Source organism: Lipotes vexillifer, unplaced genomic scaffold (genome assembly GCF_000442215.2).
Source record: "Lipotes vexillifer unplaced genomic scaffold, Lipotes_vexillifer_v1.1 scaffold142, whole genome shotgun sequence".
Lineage (NCBI taxonomy): Eukaryota > Metazoa > Chordata > Mammalia > Artiodactyla > Lipotidae > Lipotes > Lipotes vexillifer.
In genome coordinates this window covers 455,557-478,660 of record NW_006795110.1, presented here as the reverse complement: position 1 = coordinate 478,660, position 23,104 = coordinate 455,557, and the positions used below count along the sequence as shown (strand labels likewise).

At 43.4% G+C, this 23,104-nt stretch overlaps 1 protein-coding gene across 2 annotated transcripts in view; it reads right to left on the bottom strand.

Moving 5' to 3' along the window:
• Positions 1-9,525: 9,525 nt before the first annotated feature.
• Positions 9,526-23,104, bottom strand: part of HDAC8 (histone deacetylase 8) — a 247,051-nt gene continuing 233,472 nt past the window's right edge. For both annotated transcript variants that reach the window (XM_007467456.1, XM_007467458.1), the window contains one exon: positions 9,526-10,097. In XM_007467456.1, coding sequence (XP_007467518.1) covers positions 10,075-10,097 — 23 coding nt within the window. In that variant the 3' untranslated portion in view covers positions 9,526-10,074. The remainder of the gene's footprint in view (positions 10,098-23,104) is intronic.

The following is a 23,104-nucleotide window of genomic DNA, read 5'->3' as shown; positions in this document are numbered from 1 at the left end:
CCCCAGTATATAGTTGTGATTTTGGTGGTTTCTCTTCTGTTTGTCTCCATTCACAGACACATGTAAACATTATTCCCACCTCGCAGTTTAGCCCTCATTCTCACCCTTATTCTGTCTTTATCCCCATTTCCAACTAATACAAACCCATGCCCTCCATGCCACTCACAGTGTGAATCCCAACAGCGTTTAGGTGACTTCTGGGGGAATGTGTGTTAGAACTGCACTGGACGTCGAGAGCTAGCCTTGGCACCTGGGGGAACCAGGAAGAGCTGACAGTCACTGCTTTCCCTTCAGCTCCTCACCACTACGACTAAAGTCCTACTATGTGCCAGTCAGGAGTGCTGACATGAACAGGTGGGAAAGGTCTTGAGTGTAATGGAAGAGACAGATAGTTAATAACTTATTGCTAAGCATATAAAAACTTGTCCAATCTCACTAATAAAATCACAGCAACAAAAATTCAAACAATGAACACTTCTGGGGATCAAAATCCATCATCTGTTTTGTTTGTTTTTAATGTCCACGCTGTTTTATTTTAGATATTGGGGGTAGGAGTTTATTAATTAATTAATTTATTTTTGCTGTGTTGGGTCTTCGTTTCTGTGCGAGGGCTTTCTCTAGTTGTGGCAAGCAGGGGCCACTCTTCATCACAGTGTGCGGGCCTCTCACTATTGTGGCCTCTCTTGTTGCGGAGCACAGGCTCCAGATGCGCAGGCTCAGTAGTTGCGGCTCACGGGCCTAGTTGCTCCGCGGCATGTGGGATCTTCCCAGGCCAGGGCTCGAACCCGTGTCCCCTGCATTAGCAGGCAGATTCTCAACCACTGTGCCACCAGGGGAGCCCAATGTCCACGCCCTTTGAGCCAGCAGTTCCATTTCAACAAAGGTATCATAAGGAAATAATACAACAAATGCGCAAGGGTGTAATTGAGATGATCTTCATTGCAATAATTTTTGAGGCAGAATTCACATAACATAAAATTAGCCATTTTTAAGTCAATAAATCAATGGCATTTGGTATATTCCCAATGTTGTGCAATCATCACCTCTGCCTAGTTTCAAAACACTTTTATTACCTCAAAATAAAATCCATGCCCATTAAACAGTTACTCCCCATTTCCCCCTCTGCCCAGACAGCAACCAATCTGCTTTCTGTCTTTATGCTTTTGCTTATTCTGGATGTTTCATATAAGTGGAATCATACACTATGCAACTTTTGGTGTCTGGCTTCTTTTACTTAGCATGATGTTTTCGAGTACTGTAACATGTATCTGTACTTCATGCCTTTTTTACAGCTGAATAATATTCCACTGTATGCATATGCCACAATTTTTTCATTCATTCGTCCATTGATGGACACTTTAGTCGTTTCCACCTTTTGGCTATTACGAAGACTGCTTCTATGAATATTCATGTACAAGTATTTGAACATCCATTTTCAATTCTTTTGGGGCATATACCTAGGACTAGAATTGGTGGGTTATATGGTAATTTTATGTTTAACTTGTTGAGGGACTGCCAAACAGTTTTCCACAGTGGCTGCACCATTTTTCATTCCCATAGCAATATATGAGGGTTCCAATTTCTCCATATCTTCATAGACTCTTTTTATTTTCTGTTTTATTTTTATTATAGCCATCCAAATAGGAATAAACTGGCAACTCATTGTGGTTTCGATTTGCATTTCCCTAATGACTAATGATGTTGAACATCTTTTCATCTGCTCATTGTCCATTTTTGTGTCTTCTTTGGAGAAATGGTTAAACAAGTTATTTGCCCATTTTTAAACTGGGCTGTGTGTCTTTTTGCTGCTGAGTTTTTTATACATTCTGGATACTAGATCTTTATCAGATTATGATTTGCAAATATCTTAACCCATTCTGTGGGTTGTCTTCTCACTTTCTTGATAATGTCCTTTGTGGCAGCAAAAGTATTTAATTTCGAAAAAGTCCAATTTATCTATTTTTCCTCTTGCTGCTTCTGCATTTGGTGTCATATCTAAGAATCCACTGCCAAACCCAAGGTCATGAAGACTTACCCCTATGTTTTCTTCTAAGAGTTTCATGGTTTTAGCTCTTACATTTAGGTCTATGATTTACTTTTTTTAAAAAAAATAAATTTATTTTTTTATGGCTGTGTTGGGTCTTTGTAGCTGCTCGTGGGCTTTCTCTAGTTGCTGCGAGCGGGGGCTACTCTTCATTGTGGTGCGCGGACTTCTCACTGCGGTGGCCTCTCTTGTTGCAGAGCATGGGCTCCAGGCATGCAGGCTTCAGCAGTTGTGGCTCGTGGGCTCTAGAGTGCAGGCTAAGTAGTTGTGGTGCATGGGCTTAGTTGCTCCATGGCATGTGGGATCCTCCCGGACCAGGGATTGAACCCATGTCCCCTGAATTGGCAGGTGGATTCCCAACCATTGCACGACCAAGGAAGTCCCCTATGATCCAGTTGGAGTTGATCTTTATTTATGGTGTGAGGTAGAGGTCCAACTTTGTGGTTAATTTTTTAATTTAAAAAATTTTTTGCAGTACCCTTTGTTGAAGAGACTATTCTTTCCCCATTGAATAGATTTGGCACCTTTGTCCAAAATCAGTTGGCCATAAATGTGTGGGTTTATTTCTCTACTTTCAATTCTGTTCCAGTGGTCTGTATGTCTATACTTGTGCCATTAACGTACTGTTTTGATTACTGTAGCTTTGTAGTAAGCTTTGAAATCAGGAACAGTGAGTCCTGTTCTTTTTTATAAATTAATTAATTAATTTATTTTTATCTTTGGCTGTGTTGGGTGTTTGTTGCTGTGCGTGGGCTTTCTCTAGTTGTGGTAAGCGGGGGCTACTCTTCGTTGTGGTGCACTGGCTTCTCATTGAGGTGGCTTCTCTTGTTGTGGAGCATGGGCTCTAGGTGCAGGGGCTTCAGTAGTTGTGGTACGCAGACTCAGTAGTTGTGGCTCACAGGCTTAGTTGCTCCGCAGCATGTGGGATCTTCCCGGACCAGGGCTTGAACCCGTGTCCCCTGCATTGGCAGGCGGATTCTTAACCACTGTGCCACCAGGGACGCCCCAACTTTGTTCTTCTTTTTCAAGATTGTTTTGGCTTTTTGTGGTTGCTTGAGATTCCATATAAATTTCAGGATGGATTTTTCTATTTCTGCAAAAAAGTTATTGTGATTACACTGAATCTGTGGATAACTCTGGGTAGTAGCGACACTGTAGCAAAATTAAGTCTTCCAATGTGAACACATGTGTCTTTCATTTACTTGTGTCATTTTCTTTCAGTAACATTTTGTAGTTTTCAATATACAAGTCTTTCACCTCTTTGGCTAGGTTTATTTCTAACTATTTTATTCTTTTGGATGCTATTGTAAATAGAATTTTCTTAATTTCCTTTTCAAGTTGTTCATGGATATAGAAACACACTGATTTTTGCTCATTTACCTTGTACCCTGCAACTTTGCTGAATTTGTTTATTAGCTCTAGTAGATTTTTGTTGTGCAGTGTTTTTATTTGTAAGGAAAAATGAGAGCATTCTGAATGTTCAGCATTAGGGGACAAGTTAAACAAATTTTGGAGCATCCATATAATGTGACCACTTTATGGCATCCAGATTTTTTGGTATGTCTGAAATATGTCATAAAAGATAATATGGTAGTTCTTTGTGGATTGATATGGAAAGCTGTCCATGACATATAACAAAGTGAGAAAAATCTGGTTAACAGAAAGGATGATTTCATTCATGTAAAAAAAAAAGTCAAATGGTCATATATGCATAATGCCAGCTCCCTGGGGTCAGGGATTGTTGTCTGTTTTGTCCACAGATATAACCCCAGTGCCTGGCATGCTGCATGGTACATAGTAGGTGCTCAATAAAAATTTATGGAATAAATGAAAAAAGTCTGGAGATATAAACTCCAAACTGCTAACAGTGGTGATTGCTGAGCATGGGGTTATGAGGGAACCATTATATTATTGTTTGAATGTTTATACTTCAAGCATCTATTGCCAAAAAAAAAAGTAAAGTCTTTCCATTACCTCCCCCCATCCCCCCCCCACCCCCGCACCAAGTAAGACAGGCACTGTGGGCAGGCTGAGAGAGGAAGGCACTAGGACTCATTCCATCAGGAGCAAACAGAAGCTTGTCAGCCACTTTGGAGCTGGGCCTCAGCAGGCTCATTTCTGTTGTCCCAGTGGCTACAGTGAAGTTTTTAAATGCAAATCTGATCAAGCCACTCTTTGGCTAAAGAGTCTTTGATGGGGCTTCCTTGGTGGTGCAGTGGTTGAGAGTCCGCCTGCCGATGCAGGGGACACGGGTTCATGCCCTGATCCGGGAAGATCCCACATGCTGCGGAGCGGCTAGGCCCGTGAGCCATGGCCGCTGAGCCTGCGCGTCCGGAGCCTGTGCTCCGCAACGGGAGAGGCCGCAGCGGTGAGAGGCCTGCATACCACAAAAAGAAAAAAAAAGTCTTTGATGGCTCCTTACCTGCAGGATCAAGTCTAGCCTCCTCTACCTGGCACAGGAAGCCCTTTGTGATCTGACCCCTGCTATTGTTCTTCCTGTCATTCACTAATATATATCACAACTTTTTCTTATGGAAATTTAAAAGCACACAAAAGTAGAGAGAATAGTACATTCAACCTCCATGTGTCCATCAAACGAGCTTCAACAGTGATCAACATTTTTCAAATTTTGTTTCAATTATCTCCACCCACCACCCGCTGCCACTTCCCCCATACACTTTCCCCCTCTGGAGTATTTTAAAATAAACCCCAGATATATCATTTCACCTGTAAATACTTCACTTTGCATCTTTAACAACTGAGGACTGAGATAAATATATAACTACCATGCTGTTATCATACTTAACAAAATTATCAATAATTTCTTAACATAACCTAGTCCCTGTCCAAATTTGTCCTATTGTCTGAAAAATATCTTTTTATACTTGGTTTGCTTGAATACTGTCTAATATTCTGTGTTCCAGCAGCACCAAACTGCTTGTCACTTCCCTAAATTTCATGTGCCTTTGCCAGGAATGTCTGCCCCCAGTCTAGATTGCCTGTCCCGCCTCTGTGTCCCATAATACCCAGAGCATGAGGCGTTGCTTTGTCTGAGTGTGTACTTCCACCATTCCATAGGTATGTATGGAGAATTACAGGTGCCAGGTACCATGCCAGGCACTGGGGTACAACAATGAAACTGCCCAAATTCCCACCCTCCTAGGGGTTGTGTGTGTGTGTGTGTGTGTGTAGGAATAAAAATAAGATAATGATAAATGGTATAAAAATAAATGGTGTTTTGGAATAAAGAGAGCAAGGTGGCTACTTTAGATGGCACGGCTAGAAGGAGCCAGTCTGGGGAAGATCTGAGCATTGCAGGTGGAAGTACTAGCCTGTGCAGAGACTCTAAAAGGTGAGGGTCTTAGAAGGCCCCCATCTTCGAAGGCTCTATATATGTCTGTCTTTACCTCTACATTTGTAGCTCTCATCCTTTGGGGGAATCATGAAAACCCCTTTGACTGTTGAGAATAGCTATGGTTCCTTGCCCCAGAACAACATACCAATGCACAGCCACATGAATTTGCATACTATTCCCCTAATTCCTGAAGCCAGAGAATGTCAGGAAGCTTCCTTGCCTAGACTGGGCTCTCATTTAGGGCAGGAACAGTGTCAGGAATACTGACAGCTAATATGTACACTACTATGTGCTTTCTTTCATGATCTCTTTGATCCCTCAAAACCACCCCATGAAGTAAGTACAGGGATTATCTCCATTTGATCAATGAGGAGGCTAAGGCTCAGAGAAAGTAAATTACTTGGCCAATGTCACACAGCTAGTGAGTGACAGTGAGGGGAGTCAGACCCAGACAGTCTGAGGCCAAAGTGCATATGTGCTGCTGGTCAGCTTGGGGCCCAGCACTGAGAAGGTTTGGAGACTCGTCCTTAGCAAAGGCAGGGGAGGAGGAGTTGCTGGAGCTTTCTGTGTAGGGGCTTAGAGATGCCAAAACCTGCTCGGCCTGATGGCTGTTTGCTTTTCTTCTTTCTCTTCCTCCTCCTTGTCTTCCTCTTCTTCCTCCTTCTTCCTTTTTTGTTGAATGACAATAGTTGATTTTCTTATAAAGAAGTCTTTCTGCCTTAGAAAGAGTCTTTTAAATATAGAATTGGAAATATACCCCTCTTTCTGAGACCACTCACACTGAAGGCAACAGAGGCAGACCCACCTCCCCAAAGGGAAACTGGCTTGGGAATTTTCCATTGGCTTTCAAAAAATATATTTATTTACTTTTTTTGATCAGGTAATACATTCACATGGTTCAAAACTCAAAAGGTACAAAAAGGAACACAGTGCAAGTCTTCCTTACTCCCCTGCCACCTGCCACCTGGTTCCCCTGCTTGGAGGGAACTGAGGTGTCCCAGTTTCTTGTGTATCTTTCCAAAGGTGTTTTATGCAAATATAGGCATGTCCAATATATATATTCTTCTTGGGTTTTTTTGTTTGTTTTTGTTTTTTTAAACATCTTTATTGGAGTATAATTGATTTACAATGGTGTGTTAGTTTCTGCTGTATAACAAAGTGAATCAGCTATCTCTATACATATATCCCCAAATCCCCCTCTTGCGTCTCCCTCCCACCCTCCCTATCCCACTCCTCTAGGTGGTCACAAAGCACTGAGCTGATCTCCCTGTGCTATGCGGCTGCTTCCCACTGGCTATTTTACATTCGGTACTGTATATAAATCCATGCCACTCTCTCACTTCGTCCCAGCTTACCCTTCCCCCTCCCCGTGTCCTCAAGTCCATTCTCTACGTCTGCATCTTTATTCCTGTCCTGCTCCTAGGTTAGTCAGAACCATTTTTTTTTTCTTTTTTAGATTCCATATATATGTTAGCATACGATATTTGTTTTCCTCTTTCTGACTTACTTCACTCTGTATGACAGACTCTAGGTCCATCCACCTCACTACAAATAACTCAATTTCGCTTCTTTTTATGTATGTGCCCCACTTTACAGGGATAAGGTAACAGACCCAGAAAGGTCGAGTAACTTGCTGAAAAGCACACAACTACATACTGTTGTCGTTGTGTGGGGAGGGCCGGAGAGCAGCATGAGGCTTGGTCCAGCTTGGACTTTGGAAGCAAAAAGAACGTTGTTTACTCCAAAGTCACAGTTTAAAAATATTTTAGCGGCATGTGGTGTGGGCAGGGGGAAAAGGGAACTTGTAGTTCCAGGTGGGTTGGCTTCCTGGCTCTGCCACTGACAACTGGGCAAGTTACTTCACAGTTTGTGGCCTCAGTTTGCTAATCTATAAAGTAGAGAAGATAATACCCACCCAGCGGGGTGGATAGTGACATACTCTAAATAAAAGCGATTTTTAAAATGGGGCATATTCCAATGCTTGCTTTGCATTATTATTATGGTTATGATGGCTGGTCCTTGCGGGCACAAAGGCAGCTGTTTCCTGAAGGGAAGGCAGGCTCACACTGGGTACAAAGTTGCCCCGCCCTCAAGCCACCTTATCTAAAAAGACCCTCTCCAGCTGAGTGAATTGTAAATCAGGAACCCTCTAGCCGGATCAGTCTTCCTTGCCAGCTCAGAACCTCCTGGGTGGTTAGAACAGTCCCAGGGCCTGAGCACAAACTCTTCCTCAGTGGGTGTCTTGAATTTACTTTGATCTGTAACTTTATCTGCAGATCAATTCTTTCAATAAAAAGTTTATGTATTATTTTTCCAATTACAAAACTAGACCCTGCTTACTAGAAAAAATTGGGAAAATATTGAAAAGTAGAAAGAACCAGAATTAAACCATCTTTATACCTTCTTCCTCCACAGAAGCCCACCTCAGTTAATATCTTGGTGTATTTCTTTTCTTTTCTTTTTTTTTTTTTTACAGCTTTACTGAGGGTGTAATTGATAGACCAAAAGCTGCACATATTTACTGTGTACAATTTGATGAGTTTAGACCGAGTGGAGCAACTCTTGATCTCTCTTGCTTGTTTTGGGAATACCACCTTTGTTTGGTATTTCAATTTTAATTGTAAAAAATGGAAAATGATTCCTACTTCCATCTATGGGATTTTTTTCTTAAGCCTAATGTTTTCAACAAGAATCAAATGAAAAGGAATCCTGAAGGCCACTGAGGTGATGCCATCTCTCAGGAACAGGCCTGGCCTCGGTTCAACAGCTCACTCTGGGGCTCAGCCATGAGGGTGAGAAAGGGCTCCTTCTGGTTCAGGACCATTCCCCTTGAAAGGAAAATGGAGCAGTAGTATTCACCACTTTACCAGGTGGTTGCCTCTTAGGGCTGAGTCCTTCACAGGAATTTGGGTGATGATTTTGGGGGGGGTGGGTCCCTTAGAAAGGATTGGGATACCGGACCCAGCAAGCCTTTGAGACCACAAATCTTGGCGGGTGGTCCCTCGCAGGCTGGGAATTCAGAGTTCTCATTTGCCTTCCTTGGCCTCCCCACACCCCACCTGCCCCATTCAGCGCCTCCTCCCTCTTCTATTTTTTAAAACCCTCCTTCATTTTGGCATAAGTAAAACTGTCCTTAAGCCGAGAGTGTATAATTAGGATAGTGGGCATTTGAAGTGACTGGTATTCCTAGCCGACCAGGCGCCCCGATGCTGTTTAATAAAAGCTTGGCTATTCCCAGCCCAGGACACGTTCAAGGCTTTTTCCACTCTCTTCTGCCGAATGCCCTTCCCCCCTCAGTAGCCTGGAGAAATACAACTCACCCTACAAGGTCCAGCTCAAATATCATCCCCTTTGAAACGCTCTGGGATGCCGCCCCCACCGGGCGAATTGCTATCTCCCCAGTGCTCCCACAGCTCGGGATTCGTGTTGGCTACAGAGCACGAAGCATGCTGGGATCTGGTTCTTTCCCTCCTACTTTGCCTTGTCTGGGAGTTCCTAGATGGCCAGGATGGGGCCGTGTCCTTGTCTCCCATCCAAGTCCTAGTAGCTGTAGGAGCTGCATAAATACTTGGCGAATCAAATTCCAAAATCATGACGTTTGGCTGTCCCTTCTGCTTCCTCATTTCTCTCGTGACACCCCCATCTGCATTTTGCCATCTTTCCTTCGCCTTTGAGGTTATAGTAACACCAATGCATCACAACTGTATCCCATTTTCATCAAGTGGGCTGATTGTCTACACTTGACGGGAAGTAGCTTCTATTCATCAAGATGTCCCTCTTGTCTCTGACATGACACCTGCTCTTCCTATCCCTGAGTGGCTCCGCAGGCAGGGACAGCTCCTCCGTGGGGTGCCAGCAAGACCCTTTCCATGGTTGCAGCACCTGTATTCCCATGAGCCCTGGGCAGGCCCCAGCACAGGTCAGAGCTTGGCTTACGGTCCCCAGGACTTAGTGGAGACACACTAGTTCCTCAGCAGGATCCAGTACTCAGAGTCAGCCTCCCAGGCTGGGTCAGAGCAGAACAGGGAAGCAGCAGGGTTATTCTTGATACTTCAGTGAGAGGAAATGTTCAGAACTGTGTGTGCTGTCAGTGGTACTTTACAATGAGGACAATGGCACAGAGAGGTAGGTTTTCAAAGATTTTATTAAAAAACAAAATAGATCCGCAATCCTGAAAACAACACGGGTGGGTTTCTCCCAACCTCTCAGTCTGCTGACCAGCCCCCCCCCGCACCCTGAGGCTCCACCTGGATGGTCCTGAGGCCCAAACCCTGCCTGTCAGCTCCCCCCTGCCCCACAAACTGGCAATCAAATCTCCATGCTTTCCTCCAGCTTCTGATCTGTCTCCTTTAAGAAAATAAAAATACCCCCTCCCCAACTTGCTTAAAAATAATTTTCAAAGATTAAAAACGGCATCTGTGTGTTTTTAAAAAATAAACACTTTAAGTGTTGGAAATCTTTGTCTTCCCCTAGGTCTAGTTGAGGCCTCTGGGGTGCCTGCCTGCCTCACCCCAGGAGGCCAGCTGCCACTTGGTGCCCCTTGGAAATTTTCAGGAAGTAAAATTCTTCCAAATTTCCCCTGCAGTCACAAATTCAACACACTGCTCCCATAAACACGCTGTCTTCATTACAGGCACTGCTCCTCAGCTCTGGAAACCTGATCTCTTTTTGTCAACTAGACCACATGCTTCAGATTCCCTACAAACAGGAGAGAAAACAAAAATCAAATTCAGGTAACATATGTGAATTATACCTCAATAAAGCTGCTAAGAAAAGGCACTTTCATTTTGGGGCTAGTTCTCTTGCTGCCCTTGGGAACCCTGAGACCCCCAACATATGAACAAGCTCAGGCTAGACTGCTGGATGGTGAGAGATATCTGGCCCAGTTATGCCAGCAACCACCAGCCACCCACCAGACATGTGAGTGAGGCCTTTGACAGCTGGCTGACTGCAGTGCTGGGTGAACCCAGCCAAAACCAGCAGAAGAACCACTCAGCTGAACCCAGCCCTGATTGTTTTAAGCCACACACACACACACACACACACACACACACACACACACACACACACATTCCAGCAACACTTTTCAGAGTTCACATCTCACTAACTGCATCAGATCTTCCCCTGCCCCCAACCTTTCTTCCCCCCCCCCCCCCACCCCGCTTAGCAAGGCACAACCCTCCTAGCATTTTCTCTTGTGAGTACCTGTGAAATACTAATTGGGGATTTCCCCCTGCCCTCAGGTCTAAGAATCTTAGAGGGAAAAGCAATCACTTGAAATCCTACAGGACTGGGCTCTAGGAATGAAAAGTTTGCTCCCTTGGTCCCTCCACAGTCTTCTCCTTGTCCCACTTCCCCAAGCAGAAATACTGGGCTCCAAACCCTACTGACCACTTCTCCTCTAAAACAGGAAGGATGTTCTATGAGGGCAGGGACATGGGCTGCCTTACTCTTGGTTGATCTCCAAAGTCTAGCCCAGTGTCTCACACATAGTAGGTACTCAATAAATGGATGAATAAATGGATGAATGGAACAAAGGAAGGAAAGAAAAACAAATCAGCACCCACATGCCTATCTGGTTTAATTTTTTTTTTTTTTTTTTTTTTTTGCGGTACGCGGGCCTCTCACCGCTGCGGCCTCTCCCGTTGCGGAACACAGGCTCCGGACGCGCAGGCTCCGGACGCGCAGGCTCAGCAGCCATGGCTCACGGGCCCAGCCGCTCCGCGGCATGTGGGATCTTCCTGGACCGGGGCACGAACCCGTGTCCCCTGCATCGGCAGGCGGACTCTCAACCACTGCACCACCAGGGAAGCCCTATCTGGTTTAATTTTTAATTTTAAATCGACATACAGTGAAATGACTGTTTCTGGTATGTGCAGTTCTGTGATTTTTAACACACGTAAAGATTCATGAAACAGATTGGTCCCATTACCCACCAAAATCCCCTGTGCCAACTTTTTGCAGTCACATCCTCCCCTCCCTCTCTTACTACCTGGCAACCACTGACCTATTCTCCATCACTATAAGTGTTGTCTTTTCCAGAATGTCATATAAATGGAATCAAACAGTATGCGACCTTTTAAGACTGGCTTCTTTCAAGCAGCATAATGCCTTTGAGTTTCATGCAAATTTTTAGGTTCATGCAAATTTTTCAGTGTATCAGTAGTTCATTCCTTTTTTGGTACCCTTCACCAAGTTTCTCCAAGTGGCAACATCTTACATAATTATTATTTAATATAAAAACCAGGAAATTGACACTGGTATAATTCACAGACCATATTTAGGTTTCACCAGTTTTATATGCAGTCATTTGTGTGTGTGTGTGTGTGTGTGTGTATGAGTGTTTGTGTGTAAGAGTATATTCTATGAAATTTTATCACATGTATAGGTTCGTGTAACCCCCACCACAAGAAGATACAGAAATATTCCATCACCACAAAGATCTCAATGCTACCTTGTTAACTCCCCTCCACCCCCTATTTGTAAGTCTGACAACCATTAATCTGGTCCCGAGGTCTATAATTTTGTCATTTCAAGAAAGTTATCTAAATGGAATCATACAGTATATAACCCATTTTGAGATGGTTTTTTTCTCTCACTCAGCACACTGCCCTTAAAGATCTATCCAGGTTATTGGGTGCATTAAGTTCCTTCCTTTTTGTTGCTGAGTATTGTTCCATGGTATGGACATGGCACAGTTTGTTTAACCACTCACCCACTGAAGGACATCTGGGCTGTTTCCAGTTTTTGTCTATTACACAAAAAGCTGCTATGAACATTCACGTACAAGTTTCTGTGTAAACACAGTTTTCATTTCTCTGGGATAAATTTCCAAGAGTGCAATTGCTGGGTCCTATGGTAGTTGCATGTTTAATTTTATAACGAACTGACAAACTGTTTTCCAGAGTGGCCATACCATTTTGCATTCCCACAAGCAATGTATGCAATATCTAGTTTCTCAGCATTCTTGTCAGCATTTAGTGGTGTCACTAGGTTTTATTTTAGCCATTCTGATAGGTGTGTAAGGATCTCTTATTGTGGTCTCAATTTGCATTTTCTTAATGGTCAATAATGTTGAATGTCCTTTCATGCACTTATTTGCTGTCTGTATATCCTCTTCATGTTGTTTGTTAATTGAATTTTTTTTACAGTTGAGTTTGGAGAGTTCTTTATATATTCTAGATACAAATCTGCTGTTGCACATATGATTTGCAAATATTCTATCTCAGTATATAACTTGTCTTTTCATCCTTTTTTTTTTTTTTTGGCTGCAAACCGTGTGGTTTGCAGGATCTTAGTTCCCTGACCAGGGATTGAACCTGGGCCCTCGGCAGTGAAAGCACAGAGTCCTAACCACTGGAACACCAGGGAATTCCCTGTCTTTTCATTCTTCTAACTCTTGCAAAGCAAAAGTTAATTTTTGGATCATGGTTTGGGTGTTTTCAACCCTTAAGCTCACAATCTCTGGATAATCTTTGATTCTTCATCTCTTAGTTCAAGCTCCCTTCACATCTTATGAGTTGCCAAGCCTAACCTCAATATGTCTCCCAAATCTGTCCTCTCCTTTCTGTTCCCCTGTCTCCACCTTATTAACAGTTCTCATCACTCAGGTCACTGCAACAGCCTCTTAACTGGTGCTCGCACCTCTGGAGCTATCCCCTGCACAATTCTAGCTGTGACCACATGCCTCCTCTGCTCCGAAATAACTTTAGCAGCTCCCGACCACCTATGAATGAAGTTTAACACCTTAGCTTACATGTGCCCCATCCATACTTTCTCATCTCCATGTGGGCCTTTGTGTTGTTGCCTCTTCTTTGGAGAACCTACAGGGGATCCTGGTGCTGAAGTGAGGGTCCTTCCATCTGTAAGTACAGCCAGAGCTTGATGAATGAATGATTGCACAGATGAACAAAATCCTGTGTCTGAGTGTCCCAATAACACATGTTCACAGAAAAGAAAGGTGGGTGCTATGTTCTCTGCTCTTCTGTCTCACTCTCCAGTTACATTTGGAGGCAATTAAGAAAAACAACGGAAATAATTTCCACCAAAAGTTGATGATGAGCAATACTGAGTTTGGGTAACAATGAAAATGTAAGCTTAAATAATGCCCATTGTTTCCCTCTCACATCTAGCTTTTCCAGCAGTGGGTGGCAGCCTGAGAAAATTCTAAAAGCCAGCATGGTCTGGGGCTTGGGGAGACACAGAGTACAGACCAGAGGGGGCAAACTCAAATGCCTACAGAGGCCAAGAATGTACTAGATGTCAGCAGAACAGACTGGGGGCAAGACATACGGAGCCCTCTGGATCCTTTTTTCTTTTTCCTACTTTGTATAATAACATGAGTATAAGAAATCATTTCCTTTTTTCTTAAATCTATTACAAAAGAAAACAAAACCAAAGTGGTGTCAGTGAGATGAGAAATGGAAACTCACACTTGGCCTAGAGTAGGAGGTACAACAGGGAAAGGTGGGGTCTGTGGCAAACAGGAAGGTACCTGCTCACAAAGGGGGCAGCTGCTACTCGGCTCCAGCCATTCACTAGTGTGCAGGAATGTGGGCCCAGTGTGACCAGATCTTTCCATTTTCCAAGAGAAGTCAGAAATTCACATTTTTATGCAAAGTTTTCACAGTGTGAAATGTGGACAACTACTTAAAAAATTTTTGTAATATCTTTATTGGAGTATAATTGCTTTACAATGGTGTTGTTAGTTTCTGCTGTATAACAAAGTGAATCAGCTATACGTATACATATATCCCCATATCTCCTCCCTCTTGCGTCTCCCTCCCACCCTCCCTATCCCACCCCTCTAGGTGGTCAAAGTGCCGAGCTGATCTCCCTGTGCTATGCGGCTGCTTCCCACTAGCTATCTATTTTACATTTGGTAGTGTATATAAGTCCATGCCACTCTCTCATCTCGTCTCAGCTTACCTTTCCCCCTCCCCATGTCCTCAAGTCCATTCTCTATGTCCGTGTCTTTATCCCTGTTCTGCCCCTATGTTCTTCAGAACCATTTTTTTTTTAAGATTCCATATATGTGTTAGCATACAGTAATTGTTTTTCTCTTTCTGACTTACTTCACTCTGTATGACAGACTCTAGGTCCACCCACCTCACTACAAATAACTCAATTTCATTTCTTTTTATGGCTGAGTAATATTCCATTGTATATATGTGCCACATCTTCTTTATCCATTCATCTGTGGATGGACACTTAGGTTGCTTCCATGTCCTGGCTATTGCAAATAGTGCTGCAATGAACATTGTTGTACATGTCTGTTTTTGAATTACGGTTTTCTCAGGGTATATGCCCAGAAGTGGGATTGCTGGGTCGTATGGTAGTTCTATTTTTTAGTTTTTTAAGGAACCTCCATACTGTTCTCCATAGTGGCTGTATCAATTTACATTCCCACCAACAGTGCAAGAGGGTTCCCTTTTCTCCACACCCTCTCCAGCATTTATTGTTTCTAGATTTTTTGATGATGGCCATTCTGACCAGTGTGAGGTGATACCTCATTGTAGACAACTACTTTAAATTTTTAAAGAATATCATGTGGCACGTCAATATGTGAAGCTAAACAAAACAATTTTGGAAGCAAGATGTGGTCACGGGCTCCCAGTTTGTGATCTCTGGGACAGCTCTGCTTTACATCCATGGCACCCCATTTCATTCTCAAGTATCTTGGTTTCAATGATAAATTATATCATCACCCCTATCTCTGATGTACAAGATATACAATGGAATATTACTCAGCCATAAAAAGAAACGAAATTGAGCTACTTGTAATGAGGTGGATAGACCTAGAGTCTGTCATACAGAGTGAAGTAAGTCAGAAAGAGAAAGATAAATACCTTTTGCTAACACATACATATGGAATTTAAGAAGAAAAAATGTCATGAAGAACCTAGGGGTAAGACAGGAATAAAGACACAGACTTACTAGAGAACGGACTTGAGGATATGGGGAGGGCTGGAAGGGTGAGCTGTGACAAAGCGAGAGAGAGGCATGGACATGTATACACTACCAAATGTAAGGTAGATAGTAGTGGGAAGGCAGCCGCATAGCACAGGGAGGTCAGCTCGGTGCTTTGTGACCGCCTGGAGGGGTGGCATAGGGAGGGTGGGAGGGAGGGAGACGCAAGAGGGGAGAGATATGGGGATATATGTATATGTATAACTGATTCACTTTGTTATAAAGCAGAAACTAACACACCATTGTAAAGCAATTATACCCCAATAAAGATGTTAAGAAGAAAAAGAAGAAGGAGCACTGAATTGGGACCCAGGAGGCTTGGGTTCTATTGATTCATTGACTGACTGACTCATTTATTCATCCACTTATTCAATCAACACTTATGGAGTGTCTATTCTTTGCCAGTACTAGGTGCTGGTGAGCACTCTAGTCTTTTGTTGTTGTTGTTGCTATTTTTTTTCTTAAATTTATTTATTTATTTTGGCTGCACCGGGTCTTAGTTGCAGCATGCGGGATCTTTTAGTTGTGGCATGCGGGATCTTTTAGTTGCGGAATGTGGACTCTTAGTTGCATAATGCGAACTCTTAGTTGCAGCATGCGAACTCTTTAGTTGTGGCATGCATGTGGGATCTAGTTCCCCGACCAGGGATCAAACCTGGGCCCCCTGCATTGGAAGCCCGCAGTTTTACCCACTGGACCACCAGGGAAGTCCCTGTTGCTAATTAATAGACTTTATTTTTGCTAATTAATAGACTTTATTTTTGGAGCAGTTTTCGGTTTACAGAAAAACTGAGCAGAAAGTACAGAGAGCTCTCATACCCCCCTGTCCCCCTCCTCCCCTCAGAGGCAATTTCCCCTATTATTAACATCTTTCATTAGAATGTACATTTGTTACAGTTGAATGAATGTTTATACATTATTATTAAGTACAGTCCATAGTTTACATTAGGGTTCACTCTTGGTGTTATACAGGTCTATGAGTTTTGAAAAGTGTATAATGTTACATATCCACCATTACAGTATCATACGGAATAGTTTCACTGCCCTAAAAATACTGTTCTTCACCTATTCATCCCTCCCTCCCTTTCCCCAAAGTCTTGGCAGCCACTGATATTTTTACTGTCTCTATAGTTTTGCCTTTTCCAGAATGTCATGTGGTTAAAATCATACAGCATGTAGCCTTTTCAGACTGGCTTCCTTCACTTGGCAATACACATTTAACGTTCTTCTACATCTTGTTACTTAATAGCTCATTTCTTTTTAGGAGTGAAAAATATTCCATTGTCTGGATGTACCATAGTTTGTTCATCCATTCACCTGCTGTAGGACATCTTGGTTGCTTCCAAGTTTGGGCAATTATAAATAAAGCTGCTATAAACATTCATGTGCAGGTTTTTGTGTGGACATGAGTTTTCATCTTATTTGAATAAATAGCAAGGAGCATAATTGCTGGACTGTATGTTAAAACTATGTTTAGTTTTGGAAGAAACTGCCAAACTGTCCTCCAAAGTGGCCGTACTATTTTGCATTCCCAACAGCAATGAATGAGAGTTCCTGTTGCTCCAACATCCTTGTCAACATTTGGTGGTGTCAGTGTTTTGATTTTAGCTCTTCATAGGTATGTAGTGGAACTCATTGTTTTAATTTGCAATTCCTTAGTGAATGATAGTGAGCATATTTTCATACACTTAATTGCAACCTGTACAGCTTCTTTGGTGAGGTGTGTGTTAAGATCACTGGCCCATTTTTTTGATTGGGCTGTTTTCTTATTGTTGAGTTTTAAGAGTTCTTTGTATATTTTGGCTAACAGTCCTTTACTGGATATGTGTTTTGCAAGAATTTCTCCCAATCTGTGGCTTGTCTTTTTATTCTTGTAATCTTTAGTCTTTTGAATGTAGAGTGGCATTGTCCAATAGAACTTTCTGGGATGATGGAAATGTTCTATATCTATGCTTCCCAATATGGTAGCCACTAGTTACCTGTGGCTACTGAGCACCTGAAATGTGGTTAGTGCAAGTGAGGAACTGAATTTTAAATTTAATTTTAATAACTTAAATTTAAATGGCCACACGTTGCCAGTGGTGACCATATTGGACAGTACAGATATAGAACAGTTCCCTTTTGCTTTTTATTTTCTTCGTGACATTGACTGGGGTCATTCTTATTTGCTCTTTCATTTACAACCTCCCTATCGATCCATTAGCAAGTCCTGTCAATTCTACCTCCACAATATTTTCCAAATCCACCCACTTCCCTTCAACCTTCACTGCTATAACTTTACTCCAAGCCACTGTCACCCCTTGCATGGACAACTCTAATAGCCTCAACATTGGTCTCCTTGCTTTCATCCTTGTTGCCTACACCTTTTTCTCTATGTAGCAGCCTGAGTATTTCGTTAAAACTTAGGTCAAACCATGTTACTCCTTTGCTCAAAACCCTCTATGGCTTCCAGTCACACCTGGAATAAAATCCAAACTACTTAGCCACCAAGCTCTGCAGGGTCTGACCCCGTCTCTGGTCTCCTGTCTGCCACCACCTTCTTTGCTCACTCTGTCCTGGCCACACGGGGCTTCTTTATGTTGCTGGAACACACGAATCATTTTTCCCTCTTAGGGCTCCCCCTTCTTTTCACGTATTATTCCTTCCACCTGGCATGCTCTGTTCCTGGATATTGTCATTCCCGACTCTTCTCATCACTCAGGTCTCAATCCAAAAGTCACCTCTGAGGGGCCTGATGACCACCCAGTTTAAGTGGCCACCCCCAGTCACTCATTTTCTGTCACATCATCCTGCTCTATTTTCTTCAATATCCTTAGCACACTGAACATATCCTGTGTCCTTATTTGCTAACTTGTCTGTCTCCCCTCACAATCTCCATGCGGGCAGGGACGTGTCTGTCTTGCTTATCACTACTGTTAGCCCCCTCAACAGCGCTCAGGAATTGATTAATCAATATTCACTGAAGGAATGAACATCTCTAGAGCTACAGGGCAGCTGATAAAGCACTATCCCATTTAGGCCACAGAGGCTTAAAGCTTGGCCATTGCTCTTAAAGCCCTTAGAAACATGGTTGAGGTAAGCTGACATATGCTTACAAAAAGAGCCTCAATGCCACCAGGCTAAGTGGCAAATAAGTTCTGAAGACTGTCAGCATCACAGCAGTTTGGAGGAATGTTGGGGGCGACCCCAGAACCCTTGGAGGCTGAGTGGCACCATAGAGGAACAGAGATGTGAATTTAGGACTGCTGAAAAGTGTTCCAACTTTCATTATAGGAGTACCCCTTTCAGGAATGTTGTCATATTGACTTAACATCTGTATTAATAGTAACTCTTTTTCTTTATACCAACTTACTTTAAACATTTTAATACTTATTTTGGCCTCATTTATCCTAAGTAATGATAACAATAATGATAACAGTAATATTGTGCTTAGATTTTAAAACATACATTAAAATAAATATGACTATTAAATGAAAAATGTCTTTGTGTCACCTCAAATTGTCTCTCATGCAGAGGTATATGAGGCACATTTTGGGAAAAATTATCAAAGGGATCACTTTTGGACAGCTGGTGCTTGGGCTGCTTTGCTGCCATGAGCCTTTAGCATCTGCGAATCTTGGATGTGGCACCCCCTCCCCATGTCTACAGTGGGCTAGGCCCTATGCTGGGTGCTGGGGCCACAGAGGAGAACAAGACACAATTCTTGCCCTCAAGGGGTGCTCAGTCTAGCAAGGAAGGCATATATGGAGACAAACACATCATAGTCCCTAGCAACAAGTCCATATAATACCAGTCTGTACAGAGTGCTGAGGGCATACAAAGAGAGGGCATGGAAGGCTTCACGGAGGAGGTGGCATCTTGAAGGGCAAAGGGAGAGAGAATGTTCCAGGCAGCAGGAACAGAGCAGGATGTATAAAGGCACCTGCAAAGTTTTTGTGGCCAGAGCACAGGATGAGGGTCAGGGACAGGGGTGGGAGGTGTGCTATGAAGCTGCAGAGATGGTCAGAGGCCACATTATCAAGAGACTAGAAGACCATGGTCTTACCCTAGAGACCATGGGGAGCCTCTGAACAATTTTAAGATGGGGAGGAGGCCCATCTAGTGTGATCTAAGGCTAGAGCAAGTTCCCCAGCTGCTGCTCCATCACACCGGGCTTCAGGGTCTCACTCTTCACCTGGGAACAATGGCAGAACAAAGGATTTCTATGAAGCCTTGGGCATGTGCTGAAATGGATCGCTGATTTTAGTTTTTAGCTCTAAATTGTCAACTATATTGTTTTTCTTGGAATATAGATCCCCCCTGTTATCAGAAAGCCTTTCAATGACAATTAAGTATAACCACTAATTACCACTTTCCTGCCTCTGACCTGAATTAGAACCTGAGGCTGTGAATTAATCCCCCAGGCTTCTGGCATTTATAGGATATCAGCACTTAAAGGATGTTACCCTGATGTTTCGGGTGCTCTGGTCTTAACTTACAAGGGACTACTGCAGTCTCAAACGGAATCGAAGCAATTTCTAAAATAGCCTATGATTCATTTTTTCTCCCCTCCTGTGCCTAAATCTTCTGGCTCCATGTGGAGGGATAGGCACAAGTAACTGGAGAGGTGACATCACAGGAGTGTGCTGCATGCCTGCCAGCCAGCCAGCTCGTGGAGCTCAGCCTCGAGCAGTCGATCTGCCGGTCTGGGCGATGCCTCCCAGCCACTTTGGAGTCACGGCTCCAGGTTCTTTGGTCCATGAGCTTTCTCCACATTTCTTTTTCAGACAAAAATTCTGGGCCGGGAAATCCAGGGTAATGGGAATAGCAGCAGCAGGAAGAATAATACAGCCTTACATCTGTATAATGATTTAGAGTTGTGAAAGCCATTTGCTCCATTTTCCTCCACCCAAACACCAGTGGGAAATGGAAGCTGGGATTTTAGGCCTGCACTGGAGACAAACTCTCGCTCTCTTACACAAAAGAGCTAAGTGCTAACATTCCCTGTTCCCCTCAAAGTACATCCTGATTGGGCCTTGGATGCCACCAGAAGGTCATCGAGATTCCTTTCAGCTTCTAGGTGCTTCCTGGAAGAGAAATTCTCCAGGACAAATTTGCCTGGCAGGCACAATCTATGAACCATGCCATCCTGATGTAGCTAGCAAGTAGTGCCAGTCCCAGCACTGCCAACTTGTTCTGCACACCCTGGCTTACAGTCCCTATGGTCCCGAAGACCTTAACTGGAGCCAAAGGCATAGCCCCTAACTGTGGAGCCCCAAAGGTAGGGTGTGTCATGAACATCTGGAAGTGCCAACAGCTGCCACGGTAGCTCAAGGTCCCGTGAAAGGAAAAAACACCACTGTAACAGCCATCATTGTGGATCCTGCAGTGAAGCACCACTGAGCCCACCCGTGAACAACCGAGGAGTGGAGTGGAGGGATTCCTTCCTTGGAGGAGCCATAAAAATAGTTCTGCAGTGGTCTCATGTTGGCTCTGTGATATTCAAGCACCTGGTCTCAGCATAGCTTGGTGTCCCCAATGCTCTATTGCTACTGCCAGCATAAGAAGTCTCCCAGCCTGGCTTCCTTCCCCTGCTCCTCCCTAGCATTGTGGCTGCCAGGCTGGACACCAAAGGGGTGGCATACTCTTGCTTGGCCTTCTTGGTTAAATTTCAGTGTCACTTGTGTGTGTGTGTGTGTGTGTGTGTGTGTGTGTGGGGATGGTGGTGGTGGTGCGCCCGGAGTGGGGGTGGAACACGATGATAGAAGCAGTGACCCACAGATGCTTAGCAGTATTGAGAGAGTGGCAGGTGCTGTGGCTGCTGTAGCTGCCACTACCACCACCACTACGTGAATTCAGAAGGACCCAGTGCAAGACCATAGGTGCCAGTTAGTGCCATGAAAATGTCATCTTGGTAAATCAAGATGCTGTACTCATGCAATTCTGTCTGTTGGAAACCTTGGTGGGGTATAAAAGTGATCCTTTGGAAAGTTGAATCGGTAAACCTATATGTGGAAAGTGACGGCAGAGCAGACCATCATCACCTCCAAAGTGGAGAGGCCTCCCAGAACTTGTTTTCCAGCTCATGGGGGATATGTGCACCTATGAAAATAAAGGATCACCGCCTCAGCCTGTTTTAGAGATGTGAATAAAAATCTTGGCTGGGGACCGCCTCCTCTCTGGTTGACTGATTTTCCAATTGATTTGTATTTATTAGCTAATGAAATTAAAGTTGTAAAAATGATAACAGAAACATAATAAATCTCTCCCACAACTGGCTGTTTCTATGTCACTATGGTGCATTCCTCACTTTGATTACTTCAAAGTCTATTATTTTGTTCTCAATTATTCTGTTTTTCTGGCACTGGAGAAAATCAATTTGTTTTATTTTCTCTTATTCATGCACTCAATTATGCTCTTTGGGCACATTTAATCACTTTGATGTTTTCATTTTATGGCCCGTCTCTAGGCACTTCAGCTGCATTGCTGCCAACGGGCAAGCAGGACTAATTTGCATGTCACAATAGACTTGAAATTCTAACTCAATTTAGAAATTTTTATGAAATCTCCCTCCAAAATATGCTTGGAGCTTCAAAGAGGGAGAAGGATGTGGGTAAACCAGGAGCCTATAAAGATGCTTTCCTTTCTCAAACACTGAGAGCTCTTTGGTGACCTGACTGTAGCTTGGGGATGTCCCTGTCCAGGTACAGCAGAGCAGTCCATGGGATGGGATGTCTGCAGAGTTTCCTCTGGAATTCTGTGGTGAGAATCTTGCAAAGGCTGTCCCTTGGCAGCAAGGCCAGGGAGGTTGGGCCTGCTTACTCTGGCATACACTGCCCCTCAGCACTGCTGGATTTGGCGGCAGTGCTAAAGACAGCACCTGAATCTCAGTTGGTTAAAGTGCCTCCGGGTAGATGGAGACAATTGTCAACAGTTAGTCATTCCAGAACCCTGAGTGGTTTACCTTATTTTCTCTAATAAGTTCCAACACCCCTTTTGCCCCTTGATTATTTTACAGCTAAAGGCTGGAGAGGACTAAAGTGATATAATTGCTTTAGGCATGAACTTTGGACAAACAGGGAAAAAAAGCTTAATTAAACACATTAGAGGCCTCCAACTATTCTTCAAAAGTTTTTGGTTTGTTGCATACAACAACCATCAGCTCTACCTGGCAGAAAGAAAATTCTGTATTTCTTCTTCTGAACTTTGGGTATGATCTTCAGTTTCCCATGTGGAATCCCAGCTCCCTCCCTTACTTGCTGTGTGACCCTGTACAAGCTAATCAACCTCCCTAAGTTCTTTCCTATGTTAAATGGGGCTAATAATTTTATCTACTTTAGGGATAGGTTTGTTTCCTAAACTTCAGTACTGTTAAGAATTTCACCATGTTCACATATCACTTATGTGGAAACCTCTCTTACACTCTTAAAAAAAAAAACTTAAATTCATCCTAAGCAAGGTGTCTGTGAAATCAAAGTGTTTGATGTGGTAGTTATATTGATATTTCTTTCTTTTTTTTTTTCTTTTTTGTGGTACGCGGACCTCTCACTGTTGTGGCCTCTCCCATTGCGGAGCACAGGCTCCGGACGCGCAGGCTCAGTGGCCATGGCTCATGGGCCCAGCCGCTCTGCGGCATGTGGGATCTTCCCAGACTGGGGCACGAACCCACATCCCCTGCATCGGCAAGGGAAGCCCCAATATTTCTTTTTAATACACATTAAAACATACATACATGAAATACACCAAATTCATTCCTG